This window comes from Hyaena hyaena, unplaced genomic scaffold (genome assembly GCF_003009895.1).
Source record: "Hyaena hyaena isolate Hyena2069 unplaced genomic scaffold, ASM300989v1 scaffold_1, whole genome shotgun sequence".
Classification (NCBI taxonomy): Eukaryota; Metazoa; Chordata; class Mammalia; order Carnivora; family Hyaenidae; genus Hyaena; species Hyaena hyaena.
In genome coordinates this window covers 2,068,012-2,095,338 of record NW_024080633.1, presented here as the reverse complement: position 1 = coordinate 2,095,338, position 27,327 = coordinate 2,068,012, and the positions used below count along the sequence as shown (strand labels likewise).

At 41.8% G+C, this 27,327-nt stretch overlaps 1 protein-coding gene across 1 annotated transcript in view; it reads right to left on the bottom strand.

Annotated features, from left to right (window-relative positions):
* The window catches only part of WWOX (WW domain containing oxidoreductase), a 955,205-nt gene that overhangs the window by 664,241 nt on the left and 263,637 nt on the right, over positions 1 to 27,327 (bottom strand). The window contains exons 7-8 of the mRNA XM_039227618.1: positions 7,837 to 8,022; positions 2,397 to 2,661 (exon numbers count right to left, since the gene is read on the bottom strand). Coding sequence (XP_039083549.1) covers positions 2,397 to 2,661; positions 7,837 to 8,022 — 451 coding nt within the window. The remainder of the gene's footprint in view (positions 1 to 2,396; positions 2,662 to 7,836; positions 8,023 to 27,327) is intronic.

Genomic DNA, 27,327 nt, shown 5'->3' with positions numbered 1-27,327 from the left:
GACTCCATGAAGGGTGACCTAATTACTGTAACTAAAATCACCGTAGTCACAGCAAGTCACAGCAAATAAAAAAGGGACGTTGATATTAGAATACTGCTGTTTAATACTTAAGGGAGCCAGCTATGGTGGGGAAGCAAAGGCAGAGCTCTCTGAGCATGAGGCTGTGCTGTACTTCTTCATTCCTTGACCTTGTGTGATGGGATGTGTACCCCAGCAACACTCATGTGAAAAGGAACTAATTTTGGAGTGACCTGCGGACAGATCTGTGGAGCACAAACAGCCGATGGGTGACAGGACACCGCATCTATGCTAAACTTCTTCCAGAGCATCCAGGAATCCAGCTTTCACGGGGAGTGACAATGGGGATGCAACTGTGCAGCATACATCCAAAAATAAATGTGTGTTAAAAAAGGAGGAAGTACACTCTGCGTCCACAAAACAAATGTCTTATTGTGACAGAAGTCATGTCAAGCCACGTTCAGGAGGATAAAACATGAGGTGACTTTTCTGGTAAGCCTGCTCTGTCCCAAAAGTGACACAGACCCATCATGCACACATCATGCCGATGCCTCTCCCATGTACATACAGTCCTAAATGTTTATATTATGAAGAAGCAATTGGCTGTGAGTTTGACAAATTCATTCCCATTCTACCTCTTTATAAACCTAACCATAGAACTCTGATGACCAAGAATACCAGTGAACACCTAAATATATAAAAACATTATTAGAAAAAGTAATGTCCTAAAAATCTAAACCCATGTACATATTTCATAGTCTTCATCATCTATACCTTTATCCAAAAACAGAACATTTATGACACATAAAAGATGCTGTTTTCCAGTTACTGGGGGACCAGAACACAGAAAGTTCACTCTACTATGGCTCCTGGAAGACCAGACGTACAAACTGGAAACCAGGCTCTCTTTGTCTGGACACCCTTCCCATCTGGCCCGAGACCTTCTCCTTGGGCCTCAAGGAACAGAGAGAGAGGTCCACCCAACCACCACCACCAGATTCCCAGTTTACAGACTCCTTTAGTTCTGCGATCTTTATATACAACATAAACAATGACATGTTGGAGGATAATCTGCTCCAAAGGTAATATAAACAAGAATAACCACCATCATACCAAGTGTGCACACCTACTGTACACAGACACCATGCTAGGCACATTATTTAACCGTGCTTTCCAACCTGGCAACCATTAGGTACGCGCAGCTATTTAAGTCTAAATCAATTAAGACGAAACCAAATTAAAAATTCAGCTTCTTGGCTCTATTTAGCCACTTTCCAATGGCTCCACAGCCAGATATGGGAGGTGGCTGCCAAACTTCAGAGTCAAACGAAAATCACTGCAGAAATTCCATACCCAATGTTATAAATGTCATATTCATTATGGTCAATCCCCACACCAACCCACAGAGCCATTTTAGTTGTGGGGACTCAGGCTCAGAGTGGTTGGGGTCCTACCCACCGTTAAGTGGGAACAGCTGTTGGAGAAGAAGGCAGATTGTATTCAGAGGTCATAGTATCATTTTTCTAAGATAATGAATTCACCTTGTGATACTCTCAAAAGCCAAAATTTGTTCGGGCCTTTCTTAGGATTCGATGTTAAGTTAGTTAACTGGGATAGTATATTTGTATGCACTAATTTCAAGAGTTTTTAAAGGCCTATGGTTTAGAAAAATATACCATACCAAATATATTGTATAAAATGTGTACTGCTCATTTCAAAGACTTCCCACTGAAATGTTCTCATGGAAGAAGTTTCTAGATATAGCTGTTATATGACCATCGGCAATGTAAAAACGTCCTATTCACCTTTGTGAATACTTCCAAATCTAACCACAGAAGTGTGATTGATCCAAAAGGACTCACCTTTGGGGAAGTAAAGAATCAAATGCACTTTGGACCAACAATAGGTTCTCCAGGCGAGGTTCACATCCATTAAAAGAAGAATTTAGAACATCAAATACAGATTCTCAACCGAAACAAAGGAATCGTTTCGGCTGATAATTCCATAGTCACAAATCCATGGTTTTCAACTCCTAACACGGAACGCTGATTTCAGTGAATAACAGCAATAAAAAAATAAAAACGCTCCAAACAAAGCTACTCATCTCCACCAAGACTTCAAGCCATCCTTAACGCGATACTGGAAGAACCACATTTTCTACCTATCCAGCCCTCCAAGACGCCTTTAGAGCAACAGATATAAGCTAAGTCAACTGAAATACATTCGAGAGCCCTTAGCGAAGGCTGTAACGGGCCTGAGGATGTGGCTGTCGAGACCAGACTCATCACCACGGGAGGAGAGAAGCCAAAGGAAACGCGCGCGTGTCCATTAAGAGCACACTAAAGGTGTCTGGGCGGCGACAGAAGCCATTCACTTACCATGGACTTGGTGAAAGGCCTGCCCAAGGTAAACAGCAGCGTGTACACCCACCAGTTGCGATGAAGTGAGGAATAAAACATGTTTCCAGGGTGCACAGCATTCGACGTCACCCCACGTGGGGACAGGCGGCGGTGGAGCTCATTGGAGAAGAGAATGTTGCAGAGCTTAGACCGGTTGTAGGCCAGCATGGCCCAGTAGTCATTTTTAGATGGAGAAAGGCGGCTGAAGTCCAGTTTGCCTGAGGAATCGTTAATATCTGTGAATCTAAACAAACAAACAAAAAACATAGGAAGTAAGACATGAAGCAGTCAATCTCTGATGTCTGATCGTACCATTTTATTCGTATTAGAAATCTGAGGAGACCACCATTGAGGCAACTGAAAACCCAAGTGTGCAAACATGGAAACAAAGTCTCCCTTAGAAATGGACGATAGTGATGTGACATGATAAAACAGTAGCATCCAAAGACGGACTACATAAGGGCCCAAACACGGAAACAGGCAATCTTAACATGCTCAACCGCCAACCCCCCCTCCGGCTTCCAACATGTATTTTTCAAAACCTTCAACAGGAAGTTCAAGGATAATTAAATTAAACAGAAAAGCATCTTAAATAAAGGGCTGCAGCTTTTGGAAGCAGAAAGATATCACATTCCTAACCTTTGACGGGGCTTTCCTCGGTTATTTTAGCCAACGCTTGAGTCCTGTATATTTTCATTTGAGCCTCCAAGTAAATATAGATGAGTCTTGCTGCCCCCAAGACTCTTTTCCAGATTAAAAATTAATGATTATAAAGGGGTTATAACCTTGGTGAGGTGCCATCAATAGTCTTATACGTTTAAAAGATAAATGTAAACAAAGCCAGAATGAGTTCTGGCAGAGTCTACTGTTTTTAAGTATACCCATGGCATAGAAACACACAAATCAAAGTAAGTAGTTGATGTTTTATAATTGGGTCTGATGGAGTCATTAAACACCAGCTGTTTGTTTCTTTTCTTCCTTCTCTTCTTTTTTTCTTCTTTCTTTTTCTTTCTTTCTTTCTCTCTTTCTTTCTTTCTGTCTCTCTCTCTCTCTCTCTCTTTCTCTGTCTCTCTCTTTCTTTCAAGTAACAACAAAGTAGTGATCGCCCTAAAAGAAAAAACAGCTCACAACAAAAGGAATTTTCTAGATGTTGATCTCATCCTTGCTAAAGACTCCTCATGGTTTCCTTCACTACATTAACTCTGGGCATTTGCACCAAGTAATAAGGAAACAGAAGAGGGTACTCTGGGAAACTGCTATAGAAACAAAAGCAAAAGGTAAAATGAAAATCATGGAATAATCTGGTCATTCCTGAATAGGGACAATTCAGGTTAATCTACAACCAAGGTAAAAGCAACACAGGGACAGGTGAAATTCATATTTTAAGGGAAATTAAATATCCCTTCTTCAGGACTCAGTCGGTGACATCCAACTTCTAGTGTTAAATGACATCATTGCTCTAAAGTCATCAACAAAGCCGATGGCCAGAAGTGCTATCGTGGATACAGCAACAAGACGTAGAAACTAATTTTTGTCTGCCTGCTTCCAAGTCCCCAAACCACAGGAAGGGCCCAGACTTCTGAGCTTAATCATCCAAAGCACTGGAACTTAGCGGGAAATTTGAAAATTTATGGGGGCCTTCTACTGGTTGTTATAATGATCGCCGGCAGGGGCTGGGGATGGAAGAAGTCCTGCAATGCAGATGGAGTCTTGTTCAATGAAGACTGCCCCACCAGACCCTGTGTATAATTATCTGAGCCTAGAGCCTGGCTGTGTTTTACACATATGCACAGTTTTGACAACCACTGCATTCCCAAGAGTTTAGTCTAACAAGCATGTATATGAGGAATGAATGCACTTTCAGATTTCATGGGTTTTGGGGGGAGGTGAGGCTTGATTCCGTGCTAGGGGTATTTCAGTCCGTGGCGCCACACACCTGTTAATGGTCTGCATTTGCGAGTAGCCCAGCGGAGGTGACCTAAGCATGGACACGCACATCTGATTACTTATCTTTCTTGTAGTTCTGCTGACATGAATTTTTGGAAGACAGACAGTAAGCCTATTGCCTACCACAGTGCCTGACACATAGCAAGGAATAAATACAGGATGAGAGAATTAAAGTTTGATCCTGGGTTCGGAAGGCCAAACTAAGAGCCACACTTCCCTTGAGCCTTGCTCCAAAGGTAAACTTTAGTACTGCCTTCGGGTTCTCTGTGTTCCTCATCAGTATTTGCATGTGGCACTTCTGAAGTTTAGAATGAATTCCCTGCTTTGGTTTTTAAGGACAACACAGAAGTAGTTCATGTGGGGAGCACTGGGTCGGTTAAACTCCCAAGAGGGGGAAAGGCATTCATTCCTAGTCCTGAATCTAGAAACAAGGCAAAAACAAACAAACAAAAACAAAAACACACGCACACAAAAACCCCACCATGATGGGAAATGAAACGAACCAAGTTGAAGGAACATCTCAGGTTGGAGAAGCACAGCTAGTAAACAGCAGGCCTACCCTTTGCAAGCAGCCCCCCTCCATGAGTGGATCCCTTATGTTCTGCCCTGCTGATCTCCTGGGCAGCAAACCCATTTTTCAGGTCCGATTAGCTTGTATTGACAGTCCTCCGAAAGGCAGGAAGGGTGGGCAAGTTTTCGGGACTCCTCTGAGCTGGGGCCGCCTTCCTGAAAAACGACCGTGTTCACCTCTCCATTCGAGAGGCAGTAAAACAACCCCTCGAAGGCTGCCTGCTCTACTTTCAACGTGAAGAATTAACAAAGCCACACAATAATGTCTTAATAGAATTATCCTCCTCCCAATGCAATAAAATGTGAGCATTTGCTCTCTGGACATTAACATTTGCTGTTTGAGGGGACCTCTGCCTTATATTTCTATACATACTGCTCCCTTATTTTTTTTTTAACTGAGGACTTTTAAATTACCAAAAATAATTAGGCTGGGTTCTATGGAGACAAAAGCTAGTATGTTCACAGAGTATGACAGAATTTGCCTCCGAAGCTGTGTGTGTGTGTGTGTGTGTGCGCGCGCACGCGCGCGCATACGTGCACACAGCAACTTGGCCCCCAGCACAGCTGTGGCCATTCAGTTGTTCAGCCAGCTCTCCTCTTTTCATTCTATTTTAATTGTTATCTGAAAATTTTTCACAGCAAGGAAGTTGAGTTCTCATTTTAATATGATGGATTTTAGGTATGCAGAAACTCCATTCGCTTGCTCAGACTCCAGATAAGTAACTAAAATACAGGGAAGACACAGGGAGGCTAATAAATATTTTGCCTGGGGGCAGTCTTGTATAATATTTTCTGCAAACATAGGACTTTATTTTTCCCCTAACAGGGGGTCTTGACTCCAACGAAGAGATTCCGCCAAGGTTTATGGAGGTAATTAGATATCAAACTTCCATTTTACAACATGGTTTAAGGCTCTGGGTCCTTGAGCAGTGAGTGAGTGCTTCCCCAGGACCATGCACCCTGTATTCACACTACCTCTAGGGTGCCACGGGGGATGCCATGCAAGTGTAATAAACAAACCAGCTTGGGGGAATCGGCCTTTTGTTATATAAAAAAATATATATATATACCCCTTCAGGTGTGCCAAGGATTGACCAGAAAGCAGAAATCCAGTGCCAATCACCAGACAGGAGCGGGCTTGATAACGAATTTCAGGAAGTCCTCCTCTCTAAACTAAAATGGGTCTAATTCAGGAGACCAAGGCCCTTCCTTCTGTTAAATGAAATTAAGATTCAGATCTCCAAGGTAGGCTCAAATTACACTGCAGTCAAGGAGAGAACAAAGACGTCACATGAAATACCATTTGAGATACAGATTTACAAAGCGAAGCAAGCAGCTACAATTCAACATAATCTCCCATTAAATACCAGCTCATTTAAACATATCCCGTGGTGCCCTACACATCTGGCAAACGATTGGGACTGGCAGATTTATTTCTGGAGCTCGTCTCCCGCGCCGGCCCCCACTCCCAGGCAGGGCCACGCCACTTTTTTTTCTTTTCTTTTCTTTTCTTTTTTTTTCCGAGAACCTGGTGTGATTTGCAAAGATAAGGATGTCCAGATTTTGTTACCACCTAATTACTAGATGTTTCATGTCTTTTAACACGGGGGAGGATTATTACGGGCATTTTCCTTTCATTCCAGCCCTCATAAATGTAAAATGGTAAAAGTAAATCTATCTGCAGTGTGTCACTTCTACCATAAGCCCCTGTGTTTGAGAGTGATAAAGGGTTCAGGCTAACCCTTGGCTGGTCTCTCTCTTCCCAGGGGTTACATTTTATGGAAGCATGATTAAAAAAATAAGCTTCATTCTGGGTCACTAAAACATTTCAGGACTTAAGACGGAGAAGAAGGGGGAAAAATAGGCCCCTGCACACTATTTTTTTTCCAGCTACTTTGCTAAGAGCGAAAGCTCCTGACCATCCCAGGAAAATCTCCCCACCACACATTAAACCTAGCCTCGCACGGCAATTCCTTTGTCTTCTCGGACCACTTCTCTTTAGACAAATAGTTGTTCATCCAACTCTAGAAACAAATATGCTGAAAATAGGAGGAAATTTTCAAATGCCTTTTTAGTCAATTGGATATTCTTCTAATGGTAACAGAAGAGAAGTGCCATCTGATGTTTTAATTGAAATTTTAACCAAAAGAGGCATGGCCAGATTTCTAATATGTTCTAACTACAGTACTTCCCTTTCTACAATTACACAGCTAATGTCTGCATTGAATTCCCTAATTTCTCATTATAAAACAATTGGATTTCATCTCGCAGTCTTTAATTGCATTGTTTCTCCTGCTAGAATAACTGCACATTCTTCCTGGTGAGGTGTTGAAGTTGTTGAATGACAAATCAATAAAGGTCAGGCATTCAGATTTAATCAATTATTATCCCATCTCAAAGCAAAATCAATGAGGGGCTTGAAGTAGAGTTGTGAAAAGCAGCTACGTTGCTGGAGACAAAACCCCTAAGTCCGCCCCCCCCCCCCCACGATCTCCAAAACAGAAAGACCTCGAACAATGAAGGAAGCCAGGCTGAATACACCCACACTTTCCAGAGTGGCGTTACTGAAAATTACTTTCAGGAAAAGAGCCTTGGCAGGGGATACTGGCCAGCACAAGGAAGAGGCCCTGGGAACAAAACGTCAGATTCTAGGGCGCCTGAGTGGCTTGGTCGGTTGAGGTTCCGACTTTGGCTCAGGTCATGATCTCTCAGTTGCTGAGTTTGAGCCCCGTGTCGGGCTTATCTCTGTTAGCATGGAGCCTGCTTCAGATCCTCTGTCCCCTTCTCTCTCTCTGCTCCTCCCCCACTGTTGTGCGCTCTCTCTCTCAAAAATAAATAGTAAACAAATAAACAAACCTCTAAAAAAAACCAAAAAACAAAACAAAATCAGATTCTAACCCACCGATGGGACTCCGAGGAGACCACAACGACTCGGGCAGGAGCTGAGCGGCACAAGACGTCCTGAAGGAGCTGGACAAGGTAGAAGTGTCCCAGGTGATTCACCTGGAAGGTGGTCTCCAGGCCATCCTTGGTGAGGCTCCAGGGGAGAGCAAATACCCCCGCGTTGCACACAAGCACGTGAAGGGATCTGCAAAATAAAACAGCCACTGTTGTGCAGACAGGAACACTCTAAGACCAAGGATAACCCATGCCCTGATGGGAGCAGCCAATCTTCTCTGTTTTCAAGATCAACCGGAGATGGGATCTCCTGCAATGTCACATCCTACGCCGTTCTGTGGGTGAAGGGCTGAGACTGGGAAAGGGCCCTGGGGCCTCAGAGGTTTCCCGGGATATAGGACTTGCAGTGCTGAAACCAGGACCATCCAGGCAAACTGGTCACCCAGGATGGATCCCAGAGTCCAAAGTCTAATTTTATCTGCGCATCTTAGTTTAACCAATTCTTAACTGCTTCGCCTATAACATCAAAATAGCCCTTAAAGTAGATGTAAGAAATTAAAGAGAAAATATGCTATATAAAGACCAACAGAGGAACCAGCATTTATAGGTTCTAAGTAAGTATACCAAGTGGAATACCAAGGGGAAGTGCTTTGATGAAAAAGACAGGCACAAAGGGGTTCCGGGGTGGCTCCATCGTTTAAGTATCCAACTTTGGCTCAGGTCATGATCTCATGGTACAGTTTGTGAGTTCAAGCCCCACATTACAAAGCCTGCTTTGGATCTTCTGTTTTCCTTTCTCTCTCTGCCCCTCCGCTACTCATTCTCTCTCTCTCTCGCTCGCTCTCTTGCTCTCTCTCTCCCCACTCCCTCTCAAAATAAGGATTAAAAAAAGAAAGAGAGAAAGACAGGCATACATTGTTTGAATATATTCCTTTCAGAGGTCCAATTATATCCAGACGATAGAAATGAGTGAGCCAGGGAAGGGTAAGTGGAGGTCTACTATAATATTTTCTCCCACTGTGTATATATATTAACTTGTTTCATAATAAAATTTAAAAAAAAATAAAAGTAAGCCTCTCATCATGTGAATCAAAGTCCTAAATCCTCACAGAGAAGTGGTGTTTATGGGAAGTCATCCTAAGGTAAGAATAAGAATTGTTAAAAAGGCATATATTCAAAGCTATCCACAGTGTTTGCAATTACAACATAAAAACAAAACATCAGAAATAAATGACATATAACATTGGGAAATCATGAAATGAATTTGTATGTATGCATATGATAGAATACTACACAGCCATTAAAATGATAGATCTTTTGATCCTGTAAAATACGCACACTACATAACAATGGATATAATATTGTGTGACCACACAAACACACACACAATATTTATGAAGCATACGCAAAAATGTGAAAAGTAATTATCTCTAGGGGTGGGTGGAACCCAAAATGTCTTAAGTCATCTTCCTTCTGAGTTCTTATTTTGATGATATATGAGTTATAGATATTTTTTCTTTGCCTCTTCTGCTTTAGGGACCATATGTAAGAAATCATTGCCTAACCCAATGTCACAAAGCTACAGTTCCATCTTTTCTCCTGAGAGTTCTAGTTTTAGCTCCTACATTAGATCTATGATCCATTGTAAGCTAACATGGATGTATGGAGAATCCAAGCAATTTCATTTCATTTTTTGGCAAGTGGGTATTCCAACTGTAGCTTTGTTTGCTAAAACGACTATTCTTTCCTGCCGTGAAGTGTCTTGGCATCCTTGATGAAAATCAATTGACCACCCCTAAGAGTTTCTTTTGGGACTCTCTGTTATATTCTATTATTCTATTATTATGTTATTATATTCTATTATTCTGTTAGTACTACAGTCTTTATTACTAATGCTTTGTAGTATTTTTTAAAAAATACATATATATATAAATTTATATAATTTTTTTTTGAGAGAGAGAGAGAGAGAGAAATAGTGTGCACTATCGAGCACAAGCTACAGGGGTCATGGGAAGCTGGGGAGGGAGAAATAGATTATTAAGCAGGCTCATCGGTCAGCTTGGAGCCACAGCCACCTCAGGGCTAGATTTCTAGATCTCAACACCATGAAGTCATGACCTGAGCCAAAATCAAGAGTCAGATGCTTAACCAACTGAGCCATCCAGGTGCCCATCTGTAGTAATTATTTTTAAACTGGGAAATGAGAGTCCTTCAACTTTGTTCTTTTTCAAGCTTGGGTTGGCTAGTCTGGAGCCTTAGTGTGTACATATAAAGTTTAAAATTGGCTTTCAATTTCTACCAAAACAGCCAACTGCGATTTTAGTAAGGTTTACATTAAAATTACAGATCAATTTTGAGACTATTGTCCACTTTACAATATTAAATCTCTTGATCCATGAACATGGGATGTCTTTACATGCATTTAGGTCTTCTTTAATTTCCTTCTACAATATTTCATAGCTCTTAAAATAGAAATTTATCACATCTTTTGTTAAATGTATTCATAAGTATTTTATTCTTTCTGATGTTATAGTATTGATTTCTTAATTTGATTTGGGAATTGTTAGTTACTAGTGTATAGAAATACAATTGATTTTTTATCCTCTGACCTTGCTGAAATTATCTGTTTTTTGTTTTTTTTTAATTATCTGTTAGTCTTAATACCTTTTTTAAAGTGGTTTTCTTAGTATTTTCTACACATAAGGTCGTTTCACCTACAAATACAGATAGCTTTACTTTTTACTTTCCAATCAGAATGTCTCCCCCCACCCCAATTACTTTGGCTGAATTTCCAGCACAATACTGAATGTAAGTGGTAAAATTTGATATCCCTATTTTGTTTTCTGATCTTAAAGTATTCAACCTTATAGCATTAAGTAGAAGGTTAGGTGTGGATTTTTTTTTTTTTTTTTTTGTAGATGCCCTTTATCAGGTTGAGGAAATGCCCTTGTAATCCAAATCTGTTGAGTGTTTTGATCCTGAAAGGGTGTTGGAATTTTCCAAATGCTCCTCCTGTGTCTATTGACATATCCTTTATTTTACTGATATGGTATATTACAAGGCCTTTCATATGTTAAACAAACCTAGAACTCCTTGGATAAATCACACCTCATCATGGTATATAATCCTTCTTATATATTGCTTCATTTGGTTTGCTAATATTTTGTTGAAGATTTTTACATCTATATGCCTAAGTGATACTGGTCTATAATCTTCTGGTGATATCTTTATCTGGTTTTCAGATCAGAGTAATAATAGCCTTATCCAATGAGTTGAGTACCTTTCCTTCCTATTCTATTTTTTGGAAGAGTTTGCAAAGAATTGATATTAGTTCATTAATTATTCATAATATTAATGATATTGTTAATGACCTCAATGGAAATAATTTCATTAAGAATTGATAATAAATGCTTGAAAGAAAGCATGAATTAATTTATCACTAGAGGAAAAAAAGAATTAATTCACTGTTTTTTAAAACGTATTTATGTAGAGGCACCTGGGTGACTCAGCTAGTTGAGGATCCAGCTCTTGGTTTCGGCTCAGGTCATGATCTCATGGTTTGGTTCATGAGTCGGAGCCCCATGTTGGGCTCCACACTGACAGTGTGGAGCCTGCTTGGGATTCTCTCTCTTTCTCTCTCTCCCTGCCCCATCCTCATTCACATACACAAACACACACTCTCTCAAAATAAATAAACTTAAAAAAAAAGTATTAATGTAAATCTCACTGCCACTAGGCAATCTACATCTGGTTGAGAAACTGTTCTATACATTCTGTTGCCTGATATATTTCCAACCCACATCACCTACCTAAGACCTAAAACTGGTGATGTGGCTGGGGTCAGCTGTTTTTCGTTGGGATCACCTGTTTTCCACATATGGTACCCACCACAGTTGTCAATGTACACCCCCCAGAAGTCCATTAGTCTCTTAAGAGGTGGACAAAAAAATGCTTTGAGGCATCTCATCTACCGACAACATTCATCAGAGCCTATTTCATATCAAAACAGAAAATACTCATTCGTAACCAGAAGAATCCATATGTTGTAGCAAGGCAAGACTGTTGGAAAAAACTTTGAGAGAGAAAAGGGAAAATGAGTCAAGTTAATATATGACTTGTGTGAACACCTTTCAATTTTCCTCTCAAATATTCAGTTCACTTTGTTTCAGAGTTGTTTATACTTTTTCTTTTCTTTTTTCTCTTTGAGTGCTAAGTGTGGGTTAGGCACTTATTAATCATTAGTGTACATAAGAACCTTAGATGGCATGAATTATCACCACCTTTTTACAAACAGGAAGACAAGGGATTAGAAACAAATATCCTATGGTCAAAATAAGAGTCACAAGTAACTAGAATAAGTCAAGAAGCAAATAAATGAATAAGAACAAAACAAAACAAAATAAAATAAAAAGATCGTGGGACTTCAGAGCTACTACACAATACCTTCTTAGATGAGCTCCCTCAAATGGACAGAGCCAAGCGCTGAAGGAAATTCTAGCTCCACCATGGTATTATACTTACCTGACTTGTGGCCAGTTAATTAATTATCCTCTGTAAACCTATTTCCTCTCCCTTTAAACTTAGAGCAGCAGCGTACACCCCTCCCAAGGTTCTGATGAGCAAAACCCCAGTATTTTGTAAGGTACGTGCCAGGTTAAATCATCATTACATCCCTTGTCTCAACAACCCTTCCCTTCTATCCACAGGAGAAAATAGATTTCTTCAAAGGTGATTTTTGCAGTGTTTCCGTGTCTTTAAGACAGGCCTGGGCATTTGGAATTTGGACACCACACCTCTTGATAACATGGCCTCCTCTAGGTACCTTACCCTCGTCTGCATATGTTCTCAAAGAAATGCAAAACACATCAAGAAACTTGCTGCCAAAGACCTGCGCCTAGAGGCATAAATCCACAGAGGACATGGGAAATCCTCTCCTCTTTCACCAAATTTTAATACTCTTCATTACTGTTAATTGCACAACACCAAAGGCGATATATGTACCCTGTACCTAAAACTTGTCACCTCCATTAATTAAAAACAGGCTTATGGAATATGAAACTATAAAGTGCTAGACTTTTTTTCTTAATTGTAAAGGCACTTAATTGGCTTGTACAAAAGGAAAAGAATTCCTTTTGCCTCACTTTAATGAGGTTTTTATTATTCAAATGGGACATTTTGCTCAGTTTTGACTAAAAGCCATTGCAATTCAAAAGGCTCTGAGATGATGAATATTTACAGAATATCAAAAGGAAAGTTCAAACTATAAAGATAGAATGGAAACAAAAATAGTATCATTCCAATTCCAAAGCTGATGCTGTTAGTCAGCACTCTGGGACTGATTTTTTTCTTCTTCGGTGGATTCTGGTCTATGAGGGGTGAGTGAGGACAGGAGAGGTCTTCAGCGTACAGAATGGAAAATTCCAATGAAAGGGGGTGCGCTTCCTCTCTGTGGCTCCAATCTACCCATAGAGAAGAGCCCCTCCCTCTCTGTGAAGGGGACACTGGCATTCTCTGTGCCTACTGGGAATGATGCTTAGGAAACAGCACTCCCATCCATTAGGACTAACACCTTCCTTTGGGCCAAAGAAGACTGCTTAATGGTAAGGAGAGTGGCGTTCCAAATATTTACCAGTGCGTAATGATGCTTGTCATCAGTGGAAGCAATGACAGGCCAAGGTTCCTAGCTAGAGTAGCCTTAAGTGATACTTCATACTGGAAAGAGCATCCTATGGTGATAATAAACGAAGGGGGTCCTAGTGCAAAAGCTGTCACTAACTGGCTTTCAGACAGCTGATGTCTAAGTTTTCCCCTCACACCCCCCTCCCTTTTATTTTTTTTTTTAAATTCAGGTATCACTGACCTATCACATTGGTTTTGGGTGTACGACCTTTCAAGCATCCCATCCATTGACTATACCCAGTCTTTCTGGCCTTTTCAATCATTCCCTCTCAACTGGCTCATTGTTGTTGTTGTTGTTGTTGTTGTTGTTGTTGTTGTTTTAATGTTTTATTTATTTCTGAGAGAAAGACAGCATGAGCAGGGGAGGGTTAGACAGAGAGGGAGACACAGAATCCGAAGCAGGCTCTGAGCTGTCAGCACAGAGCCCGACCCGGGGCTCAAACCCACGAACCGTGAGATCATGACCTGAGCCAAAGTCGGATGCTTAACCGACTGAGCCACCCAGGCGCCCCTCCACTGGCTCATTCTTGCTGCCTTTCAGGCTAATCAGATTTTTTGGACCATCGGTGAAGGGAAAATGGGGAAAAAAAAGGAAAGAAAGTGGAGAAAAGAAAATGGGAGAAAGGAGGACAGACAGGAGAGAGAAGGCTGGAAAGAGAAAAATGTCTACTAGACATCGGGTCTCTTTCCAGTTGCGCTAGCCTCTCACTTCCCATTTATGGACTATAGTCATGAAATATTTGTCTCCACTCATCGTCTCTTTTCCTTGCCCCAAACCCACTTCTTTTCACCAAACCAAATGAATTCTTTCCCATGACCATCGAGAATCTCTCAAGGCTGCCCAAAGAGGAATGGCTTCCCAATCAAGAAACCCAACAACCTCCCCTCTGTTGAAACCAGACTTCTCTGTTTCAACAGACCTCCTCCTGATGCCACCACTACCCCATCTTCTGCCTCTTCCTTTTCCAGCCAGAGACTCCAAACAGCGTGTCTATAAAGATGAACTTCACATCCACAGCTCCAGCCCCCATATTCCTCCAGGTTCCAGAATCCGATGCCTACCTGCCCCAAATATAAACTCTTCATCTTCTCTCAAGTCTGCCCCTTCCTGATGTCCTTATTTCTACAGTGGGTAATACCCTCTAACTGGTCACTCGACAAGTAACACTTAGAAACCACTTAGTCTCTAAGACTAGTCAACACCAGTATCTCTAGTCTCTTCGGAGACTATTAATATTTTCCCAATTCCCTACATTTCCAGTGGAGTGAGCATTAAGATGTTCTGTCTAGATCTTGGTTATGGGTCCAGTGTATCCATTCTCCACTGCCAAGAGCATGGACTTCTCCAGAAAATTTTCTTTGACTGATGGACACTATCACATCTGGAAAGTCATGTCCCAGACCCTGATAACAAGGGGGAACAATTCTAGTGTGGCTCCTTCCCCAGGAACCTGTGGGATCAGGCTAAAGCTAGTCTCCAACTGAACATAATCTGTTTCCCTCCCTGCCTTCTTCTGAGAACACTCGCCCTGTAAACCATCTGAACATACCTGCATGTCCTGTGCTTGATTTCTAGGGAACTAAAGCTCAGACAGTCTTTAGCTCTGGCCACTGCAATGGCTGGCATGTGGTCTTCCCACCTCTGCCCTCTCCCTTATTTGACCTATTGTGCATATCGGGCTCAAGTTAAACACATTCCAAGACTCTAACAGAAAAATTGATGAAGACATTTAAAACTTTATAAAACTAGATTACAAATAACCAGTACAGATTTAACATGTTAAAATCCTCCTGTAGCAATAATTAAAATAAGATATTTCCTACCAATGAATTCAGCAGATTTATAATATGATTATACTGTTATTATGCTATATAAAGCCAATAGGAATATATATTCCTGTACCTTGGATGTGTGTTGTTTGAAGCCAATACATTTGTGGTAAATTATTACAACAGCAACAGAAAACTAACAGAGTACGGTGATAAATGTTTGCTGTTTTAAGTCACTAAGTTTTGGGAGTAATTTAACAGCAACAGATAACCAATAGATGTATCATGCTACATGAAAGAAACCAAACTCAAAAAGCTACATACGGAATACATGCATTTATATAACATTCTGGAAAAGGCAAAACTCCAGGGATTGAAAAAAAAGTCAATGGTTGCCAGGGGCTGGGTGTAGAGGTGGGAATTATTACAAAGAGGCACTGGGGAAATGTGGGGAGGTGGGGAAGGAAACTGCTTTCTGTGTTGACAGTGGTGAGTCCATGACTGTGATGTTTGTCAGAACTCATGGAACTGTATTATGAAAAGAGTGAATGTTGCTGTATGTAAAATACTACTTAAAAAGATATATAACCTTTTAAAAATACAGAAACCCAATAGCACTTTGCGTGCTTCTAATGGCCCCAAACACACCCCTGGGGATGAGTGACTTGCATATTTGTGTGCTAACTGCACCCAGTGAGACCGCACCAGTTGGGCCTCATTCATCTCTGTGTCTGGACCAACCTAAAGAGCACCTTGTACCTGACAGGTGATGAAAACAAAACTGTTACATCCAACTGAAGTCAAGTAAACTATGTGTGGACTACTTATGATGTGCTTTGCCCTGGGTTCCAAGAGACAACGGAGGAGAAAATTGTGAAAATCTACTTGCAGGGAGAGCAGGTCAATGTAACAGTGTAGGCTACAGAAAGCTTGGCCCACGTCTACAGCACTGATGCTGCCTGCCACCCCTTTCGTGCAAGAGCCAGCTCAAACCCCAAAATCCCTGTGGAACCTTCCTGAACGGCCCCACCCATAAGAATAGCCCTGCATGGGGTGCCTGGTAGTGGGTCAGTCAAGCATCCAACGCTTGATTTCAGCTGAGGTCACGATCTCATGGTTCGTGGGATAGAGCCCCATATCAGGCTCTATGCTGACAGCACAGGATTCTCTCTCTCTCCCTACCTCTCTCTGTCCCTCTCCCGCTCACATTCATTCTCTCTCTCAAAAATAAATGAACATTAAAAAAAAAAAAAAAAAAGGGATGGCTCCTCCTCTAAATTTGTAAAGCATTTAGTGTCAGTATACTTCTATAGGCAACTGTTGAACCTCCTCTTGGTGAAAGCTTTCCAGAAGTTTTGACCAATCACAAAAATCCTTTCTTATGAAATTTTACATTCTACTCACAAGTGCTGTAACAGTAGGGCTGCAATTCTACAGTTCTGTCACCCTATAAAATGGGGCATAAGATGTTGGTCAGAGAGAAAGTTCAATAAGTGCCTGTTTATTTGAACACATAGACCTAGTAAACATGAACCGAGAGAGGGGCCTGTACAGGTTCCTTGATTGGGACATTCATATGATGTCAGTCTGAAGAAACACTGTTGGTGGTTCTTGGAGCGTCGATCTTCTTTTTTCAATCATCATAGCAGCCCATAGGTAGACAGCACCATTACCATTGGACAGAGTGAAAAACTAAGGTTCCAAATGTCTCTGGTCAAGTTGCTCAAGAAGCCAGAATAGAAATCTAGGACTCTCTGCCACCAAAACCTTTTCCTAGCCATGGAAATACACAGGCTGTACAAGGGAGGAGGAAGGCTTGCTGTGTGGGGCCAGCGGGTTGAACATAGATAGTTGGCCACGTGAACAGTGCCCCCAGACTTGTTCAGTGCACACCCTGCACAACTACAAACAATAATGCTCTGACATGACATTAAGAAATTAAACTCGAATAACATGCCAGCATTTCAGCCTATCTCCAAACTGGCTCTTACCCATGGCAATGCTAGGTGTGGAGGTTTCTGGACAGCAGAGAAACTACTGATGCTTTTATCATACAACCTCCGATTCTTGCTCACAAGCTGACACATACTGCTTTCCTGCCTCATTTTATTGGTCCACTTAGATGGGCCTAATGGGGACCCTCACTTGGTCCCAACTACCCACTGTACACATCATAACCCACCCCGTCTCCCAAGGGCTCCTCAGAAGACACTTTCTTGCTTGGAGAATCCTTGTACCTCATCTGGACAATAAGCACGGTCTCCCTCTCCTGAATTTCCTAAACATCTTCCCTCAACCTTTTCCAAGGTGGTCAACAGTGTGATTGACGGAAAGACAGATAAAATGAACGAACACAAGGCCCTTCGACCTATGACCACGAGATAAATGCATGGGACAGGAGGCCCAGCTGTTTCCCAAGATACCTGACCTACAAGTCCCCTCCTACTGACACCGACCCCTCGAGGACCAGCGTACTGTCTGTTTCTGCCACAAACCACTGCCATTCTCAACCCTGCCGACCATTCTGAGTGCCCATTAGAGAGTAGCAAAAGCCCAACACTAGCACATCCGATGTGTTTACTGACAACAGAAAATCAGATTCTGAGGTATAGCATCTCCCAGGAGGCTTGCCCTTCAGTTCTGCCTGGGTTGTATCCATGCCTATAGGACTTCATCTTTGTGCCACAATCTGTCTGTTATCTTTGCCAGTAGACTGTAATCTGTGCCCAGAGGAAAGAAGTCTTTGTCCAGCCGTTGTTTGCATGCAGTAAGAAGTAAGCCTTTTGTACAGAATGAATGAATGAATGAATGAATGAATACACTGAATCAATGCTATTTTCCCAGTGACATCTGGTTTATAAACCATATTCCATACCCATGTTTTACAATATACTGCTACCTAGAATATGGCAAAAGAAGGAGGGGAAAAGTGGATTTGGTTCTAGCTGATCCATGAAGACAGTTATTTATGCTTTGGGGACAAGACGAGTTCATGATGATTCAAACAACCAAAGAACCAGACACACAATGTCAAACCTGAAGACTGAGAAGGTGCTTTGAAACAGTGTATGATCAGCGGTAGCCACCATCATGGGGTTGAATTACAGTGAAGATTTGTAAACTGAATCGTAACAAGCTCCAAAAAATGAGACAGACCTTTACAGCCTAAATAAACACCCCGTGGAATATTAACACAATTGCGGCTTTGGGGGATTCCATCTCAGACACAGCAAAAGAATGAGCTAAGTGTAATGTTATGTAAAGGGAAACACTTTTCAATTCCTCCCTGAAACAGAATGTCACACCATCTGGGGCATTTCCAAGTGAGCTGCGGGAATTCATACTATTTGGAAACAGTCTGAAATTCAATGGAAAAAGGGCCTAAGGACCCAAAGTCCCAAATGCAACTGTTTCTCAGACTTCCTACGTGTTAGGTTTTCTTTTTCTTCCAGAAAAGGAAGAGGACAAAATTACAATAGAATTCCAAAGTGGATCTCTGCTCAAAAAGCTGGGGCTGGTTCATTTTGAATTCACAGATGACAGCGTAAAATGGAACACGGCAATTTTCTTGTGCAGCTACCTCAAGCCCAGTGAAAGTTCTCAACACTCCAGCAATCCACCAAGACCATAACCGTCCAAAATGCAGCATGTATGCTGATGGCAAAAGTCAAGAGGATTTTAGGGGCCATGTGGACAACCTTTTTAAAAAAATGCTTACTTAGGGTAACATACTGGAAAAAATATATAATCAGCTGCTCAAACTCACAATGATAATAATGATAAAAGGGAATGACAGGGGTGCCTGGGTGGCTCAGTCGGTTAAGTGTCCAACTTCAGCTCAGGTTGGAGCTCTGCACTGAGCTCTGTCCTGACTGCTCAGAGCCTGGAGCCTGCTTTGGATTCCGTGTCTCCCTCTCTCTGTGCCTGCCTCCCCCACTCATGCTCTGTCTCTCACCATCTCCCAAAAATGAATGTTAAAAAAACAAAAAAAAACAAAAAAAACAGAGGGTGATAATACCCACCTTGTTTGCTAGTTGTGAAAATTAGAGAGAAATGTAAATTACTTAACATCAGCCTTTAGAGAGATGGTATCTAAAACAGGCTATTTTTCCCCGGCTGCCTGGTTCCTAGACCTGGGCTACACTTTGGGGACATGCTATCTATCAATAATTCAGAGATATAAAATATGTATATAATTGTCACCCACATTTATAAAATACTATGCATGGCTTCTCACATTCTTACCCGATATTTCTGGGAGGGAAGAGCCTCAATAAAAACGCAAGGAAATCAGGCAAGTAGAACAAGAGCAACAAGGACACATAAAATCAACACTAGTTTAGATGGTCAGTGACGGTCTAGCTGTGCTTCTAAATTTTAAAGGACCCGCATGTTTTAAGAATCTAAGGACACCACCAAGTATTAAAGTAATAATTAACCCCAGGTGGATTCTGCTGTTAAGACAACCCAGCTACACTTTTTTACTTTATTTCCTCAGTTAGAATGAAGAAAAGAATCCAAACCAATCAGCAGGAATAGAGCAGAGCACTGGCTGTGTCCCTGGAGACCACCAGGGATTTTTCATTTCATGCACCATTTACAACTTCTTAGAGTGAATTCCAGAACATCAGTACCTACACTTAACAGAAAATAGAAACATGCTTGATTTTGTGATTTCCTTAAATTTTTGCCTCCAAGTTCATTACCTTGATTATATTTTCCCATGCTATCATAGACAGGCCCAGCAGCAAAATCTCAACCTCACTGATTCTAAATGGTACAGGGTGTACAACAGGACCATACCTACATCTTCTTGTAAGAAAGCTTGCGAGGAAATAGGTGTCAATCTGACACGATATCTTGAATGCAGGCGTGACGCTTTGGTGTTACAGTTCAACACGGTTTCTGTTTCTTTCCTCCCCTTTGCATTCAGCTCTTGACTGCCCTGTGTTCTGGCTCCCCAGGAATACTGAACACATTGGACAACCAACGATGAGCATAATAATGATGGAAGGGTGAGGAACAGTAAGGACAAAATAATGCAACCACGCTCTAACCCAGTAACTTCACTTGAACGTAGCTCCCGCAAATGGAGAAAATGCAAATGAACCAAAGTCTCTTGGGGCAAACTCCCATTTGTTCATGTGACGAATGAGGGTCCTACAGAAGCTCACTGGTGATGTGCAAGCAGCCTTGGGAGGCTGAAGTGGAGTGGAATAAACTCCACAAGGGACCTCAGAGAATGTGAGCGTTACTCACACAAATGCAGGAAGGAAAGAGGCAGGTTGACAGGGACGGCTGGGAATGGCAGTATTCAGAGAAGAGGGAGTGGGTGACTTTCTCTGTGGTGCTCAGTTTTCTGGGACACAAGACGGAGTAAGTCATTCCAGGTGGCCAGAAACCCATGAGGGACGGGGTCTGTGTCTGAAGTCAGCCCTGTGCTCCCAAACCAAGCACCCTGTCTGAGATGCAATACAAGTTTGTTGAATTACTGAATCCCTGAAAACTCAGGGAGATATGGCTGGCGACAGCTCTCTGCATCCTCACTCATGTGATTCAGTCACTGCATGCGCACAGTCAGAAGTTTCGTTTTAACCCTGAGAGCGTGGTGTTGGCTTCCTCCACAATGAGGTCGTCTCTGTGCCACTTGCCTGACTGATGTCAAATCTGAGGACCACCTGTATTCACTTTTTTATTTTTAATTTTTTAATGGTTTATTTATTTCTGAGAGAGAGAGAGAGAGAGACAGCATGAGCAGGGGAGGGTCAGAGAGAGAGGGAGATACAAAATCTGAAGCAGGCTCTAGGCTCTGAGCTAGCTGTCAGCACAGAGCCCAACGCCGGGCTCAAACCCACAAACTGTGAGATCATGACCTGAGCCAATGGACGCTTAACCGACTGAGCCACACAGGTGCCCCTGTATTCACTTTTTATTTGAAAAAAGACACACTGAGGGGCATCTGGGAGGCTCAGTCGGTTAAGCATCCGACATCGGTTCAGGTCATGATCTCATGGTTCTTGAGTTTAAGCCCCGCATCGGGCTCTCTGCTCTCCATGCAGAGCCCACTTCAGATCCTCTGGGTCCCTCTCTCTCTGCCCTTCACCCTGCCTGTGTTCTCTCTCTCCCTCAAAAGTAAACATTAAAAACATTAAAAAAAAAAAAAAAGATGCACTGGAAAGGCACTCATTTATTTATTTTTGAGAGACAGAGCACAAGTAGGGGAGGGGCAGAGAGCAAAGGAGACACAGAATCCAAAGTAGGCTCCAGGCTGTGAGCGGTCAGCCCAGAGCCCAATGTGGGGCTCGACCTCACAAAGCACGAGATCATGACCTGAGCTGAAGTTGTACGTTTAACCGACTAAGCCACCCAGGTGCCCCTGATTTTAGTTTTAAAAATGAGTATGTGTTAAGATGAATAGAATACTTGCTTGTGTCCATCACATACACGAACAGGGATAGGAGAACTTTGGGAAAGCACTCTAAGGGTCACACAGCTCATGCAATTTGGCTGTTGGGCAGTGGGAGTAATTAAATGAATAGGGCACGTGGCCTTAGAAAACACATCCATTATGAAAAAAATCAGAATTATCCGGGACACTTGAGTGAAGGAAGGAGAGCAGGCAGTAAATTACTTGACCATGCCTACTCAGAATCGACTTGCCCTCACAACTGAAAACCACCTTCTCTCTGACCTTTTTGGGAGGGTCCTTAAATGCACACTGAGCAGTGAGTATAATGCAGGACCTTGCTCGTAGGGGATTCCTGGCATTTGCTGACAAGGTGGAAAAATAATACCTGGGCATCTTTCTCTAAGTAAAATGTACCCCTCCAAACATTCTACTCTGTGGACAAATGGGGAATATAAAGTCAGTGAAGAAATAACTTGCCTCTCTGAAAACAAATTAGCATTCTTTCAAATTAAAACTGTATTTCGTGGACATAAAGCAATATTAAGCATCACAAGCCATTATTTATAAATTTCTGCAATACCAATCTGCTAAATAAATTCTGCTAAAAAATCTTGGGAACATTCATTTTTTAATATATTTATAGCATAGCTCTCTAAGTACCAGATAATGATTTCATTACCACGATGCAGAAGAGCTTATTTAAAATATACCTTATGTGGTCACAGTGAGAGGAGGGGTGTTTAATGTGGGGCGGCAGTGGGGAACTTACATGGACAATAGGAAAAAAAATTAGTTGGGGAATGTGCTTAAGTGCATGGTCAAGTTACTCAAATAATAAAACATCTCATGCATTTTGTACATTCCCTTGCCAATGAGAATTCCTGCCTCTGTTTTGCCTAGAGATATATGGAGCTGTAATCGAGTTCAGAAAGCCCCTGACAGCTGTGTGCTGCCATTCAGACCTGAAAGATTCTATGTTATGATAAAAATTAATGTACTCTGACATCCTCTGGGACTCGCTGGGCCCTGGGAATAGCTAATGAAGAAATACAACCTTGCCGGAAAACAGTACGCAGCTCTGGAGTTAAGGATTAATTCCGATACGGTAGCAGTGTGGCCCCTCTGTCATCAGCTGTAAAGCAACCAGACCCCAGTGCCAAAGGGAGTCAACCCTCATTGGCTGGAATTATTTCCTGGGTCAGGAGAGGTCAAAGAAACAAAAAGCTTTACAAAATAACTGAGCCCAAGTTGGAGGCAGCCTGTCACTTTGTGCTAGTGGCTCTCTTCTTAAAACAAACCAAAAAAAAAAAAAGAAAAAGAAAAAAAAAAAGGTGACTACAACCTCTTGGTCTTTTGTTGGCTGTGACCGTGGACTTGAAAACTTCTCCCCAGGAGATGTGCTTTCTAGAAGATCAGAGGACCGATGGGCACGTCCCAGTGGGCCATTCTTCAAGAGGGGCTCAGAAAGGACCTTATTGTTGAACATGGAAGGAATCCGGGTCCCCAGAGAGTAGCTTCGCTGTCCCAATCAGCCTACCACCCAACACTGTTCACCCCCAAGTACCATGATTGCTTCCAAGGAGGCAAGGCACTGGGAATAAGGTTCACAGCAGGATTACTTCCAATAGCCAAGAAGTGGAAATAAGCCCAACGTCTACCAACAGATGCATGGATATGCAAAATGTGGTCTACCTGTGTAAGAGAATATTATTCGGCCATAAAAAGCAACAAAGTGCTGATCAGGCCACAGCTCAAAAACATTATGCTAAGTGAAAGAAGCCAGTTGCAAAAGATGACGTATTGTATGATTCCAACGATATGGAATGTCCAGAAGAGGGAAATCAGCAGAGGGAGAAAAATGAGCTATTGCCTAGGGCTGGAACAGTGGTGGGAGGTGAGAAATCACTGCTAATGGGCACAGGCCCTGGATTCTTTTTGGAGCGATATAAATATCTGGAATTACGGTAATGGTCACATAATCCAGTGGATACAATAAGAACTACTGAACTGTACACTTTATTTTTTTTTAATCATTTATTTTGAGGAGGAGGGGGAGAGGGTAAGCAGGGGAGGGACAGAGAAAGGAAGAAATCCAAGCAGGCTCCGTACCACCAGCACAGAGCCTGAGGTGGGGTGCAATCCCATGAACTGTGAGGTCATGACTTGAGCTGAAATCAAGAGTCTGAGGCTTAACCCACTGAGTGACCCAGGCACCCCCCTGAATTGTACACTTTAAAACTATGAATTTTATAGCCTACAAATTCTATCTTGATTACAAAAAATCCTCAGGTTCTGAGAAACTGACCGTGACACTCTCGGAATGAGTTAGGTAGCCTCCGGTTGGGCTCCTTCCCCTGAGAACTGGGGCAGCTGTGGCTAACAGCTCTCCAGGCCCCATCCACGCCTTGCTCACACTTCCACCAAGAACAGAAAAGAAGACTCAAGCAAGATATAGCAAGTTCAATGAAAATAAGGTTGTGTGGTTAAAGGGTTTGGGGGTTTTTTGGTTGTTTTTTGTGTTGTTTGTTTTTTGGGTTTGTTTTTGTTTTTTTTGGACAGTTGATCAATGATGCAAAGCTAAATGCTTTCAGTTTGTGACGCTATGTCAGCCTATTATTAGGATCTTAACATGTCCGGTTGGATTTATTTCTCAACAGCTCAATTTTAACCCCTTTTAAAAAAAAGATTAGGTTGACATTTTTATTTTCTTTTTCTTTCTTTGACTTATTAGACCCAGTATTTTATACAACCTATGGCATTATTTTTCTACTTCACTACCAACTAAATAATTACAGAAAACTTGGGGTAAAACATAGGAAAAACAAATTTTTCAAAACTATTTGAAATATATATTTAAACACATACATATTGAATGTCTTTCCTATAGAATGCCTACTATTTCACTGAAAGTAAAAAAAACACAAGGTGATATTCTGAAATATGAACAGCAGTATTAACAGTTAGAACAGTGTGCTCATGGGTGGAAACTTATAATGTCTTAGATTTGCTTAAAAATAATCTAGCAAGAAAGAGGCTTCAGACTGAGTGAAACTGACCATATGTTGATAATCATAATATGGGAAAGCCCATTATACCTTTTTTCTCTCTTGTGTGTATTTGAAAAGTCTCCATAGTAAAAACTTTTAGGAAATAAAAAGAGATTAATGAAAGGCCAGGAAAATGGGCAATTTTCATATGTATGCTTTTCCACATTTTTCCAAACATTCTGCAATGGGCAGAAGTATACCACTTCTACTGCCACAGAAGTTGTGTATCCATAATGGTAAAATAAATAGGTTTCACATCTGCCTCAGAGATCATAAAGGCAGGTAAGCCTTTTATTAAAACAAAACAGGATTAAACCCATGTGAGCTCTCAGAAAGGATCCCAAGAAGACGTAAGCAATGCGAAAAGCAGGACAGGAGGCCCGAGCTGGCCGCCTGCCCTGGCAGGTACTGAGGGGCAAGCCCACCCCTCTTCCAGAGGTACAGCTGAGAAGGGCAACGGCACATAACACAAAATGAACCTCACACACAGCTCCACCAAGCCTGGGACTCTCCCACAGGATGGGAAAGGGGGAAGAGAGGTCTGCTGGGCCCAAGACACCGGAGGGTCAAAGAGTACACAGAAGCCTGCGATTGAAATCTATTTTGGTGTCAGGATCTTTAAAGGTCATAGCTAATTCTCGTGGAAAATCGATGGGAAGGCCTCCTTCTAATAGGGTGGCAAGTCCTGCTTCTAGGTGGCAGAGCAGAGCTGAGTCAGGGGAAGTTTCTGGAAAATGAGCAGAGTCACAGGCCAGAGCTGTGCCTCTACTACGGAAAAAACCCAAGGAGGAGCCCAGAATACCACCATCTGAGACGAGGAATGAGCTAGGATCTGGTGAGAGTGACAGAGCTGGGAGACAGTCGGTCCTTCCCGACTCCCAGTGCAGCGTTCTGTCCACTTTCCCAGGCTGCTCAGCCCCAGTGGGCTCCCCTGTACATCCTCATCAATGAGGGAAAACCTAGCATGTCCAGTCCGCTCCTACCAGGAAGTAGTTTCTCCTCCCCGGGGGTACAATGGGTACATACGACATGAATAAGCACCCGAAAAAAGAATTTCAATGACTAATAAACAGAAACCTTGCATTCAATAATAAATATTTGACAGCAGTTAAATAAATATTTCATATTTTAATAGCAATTACCTAGTGTTTAATGAAGAAAGGAGAAAAAGTTACATGTAACATTTCTGGAGGGTAATTTGGCTTCAGTCATCAGCAGTATTAAAAGATACTCATATGCTTTGATCCAGAAACTCCCCTTGCAAGAACGGATCCTGAGAAAACAAGAGATCCAAAAGGAGGTATGTGCAGGTCCCTACCACAGTGCTTATAATAGCACCAAAAAAATTAGAGGCAACCTATATGCAATGGATTACTGTAAAGCCCTTAAAATTCAAATTATAGAAATATGTTGGGTGGGGCGCCCGGGTGGTTTAGTCCTTTAAGCATCCAACTCTTGGTTTTGGTTCAGGTCATTAGGATCTCACAGTTCACGAGTTCCAGCCCCAGGCTGGGCTCCATGCTGACAGGGAGTGGAGTCTACTTGGGATTCTCTCTGTTTCTCTCTCTCTCTCTCTCTCTCTCTGTCTCTCTCTCTCTCTCTCTCTCTCCTTCTCTCTGCCCTTCCCCTGCTTACATTCATTCTCTCTCTCAAAATAAATAAACTTTTAAAAAAAGGAAATCTGTTTAATGACATAAAAAGAATTCCCATGGTGTTCTTAGAATAAAGAAAACCAGATTTTCAGAGAATATATGTCATATTACCACTTCCCAACCACTAGGACGGCGACTAGGAGAAAGGACGGCTGTAATTTAAGAAGAAAAAGAAAAGTAACAAGTGTTGGCGAGTTTGTGGAGAAGCCAGAACCGCTGGGAGGAATGGAAACTGGTGCAGCAGCTAAGGAAAAGATTCACAGTTCCTCAAAAAGTTAAATGTAAAGTCACCCCATGACCTCGCAATTCCACTCCTAGGCACACACCCCGGAGAAACGACAGTACACATCCACACAAAACTCTGTAAACAAATGTTAATAAAGGTGTTATTCTGAATAGCTCAAAGGTATAAACAGCCAAAAATGTTTATCAACATTTTTGATGAATGGATGAATGGATAAGGCAAGTATTATATCAGTACAATGGAATTCTATTTGGCAATAAAAAAAAAAATGGAGTGGCGATATGAGCAGAACGTCGATGAATTTTGAAAACATGAAACATGATGCTAAGTGAAAGAAGCCAGACACAAAAGGCCACACATCCAGAAACATAAAGTAGATGGGTGGTTGCTGGGGAGGCACTGGGGTGGGGAGGGACTAGACAGTGACAGCTGGTGGGTAAAGGTTTCTTCTTAGGATGATGGAAATGCTCTGGAATTCAATAGTGGTGATGGTTGAACAACTCTGTGAATACACTAAAAACCAATGAACTGAACACTTCAAAACGGTAAATTTTATTACATGTGAGTTATATCTCAATTTAAAAAATGCACAAAGAATATATGTAAACAGGCTTTCTCTTTTTAAGAATCTATGAACACAATACAAATGGGTACGTCAAGCTGTCAGCATGCATTGTCCAGGATGGGGAAACTA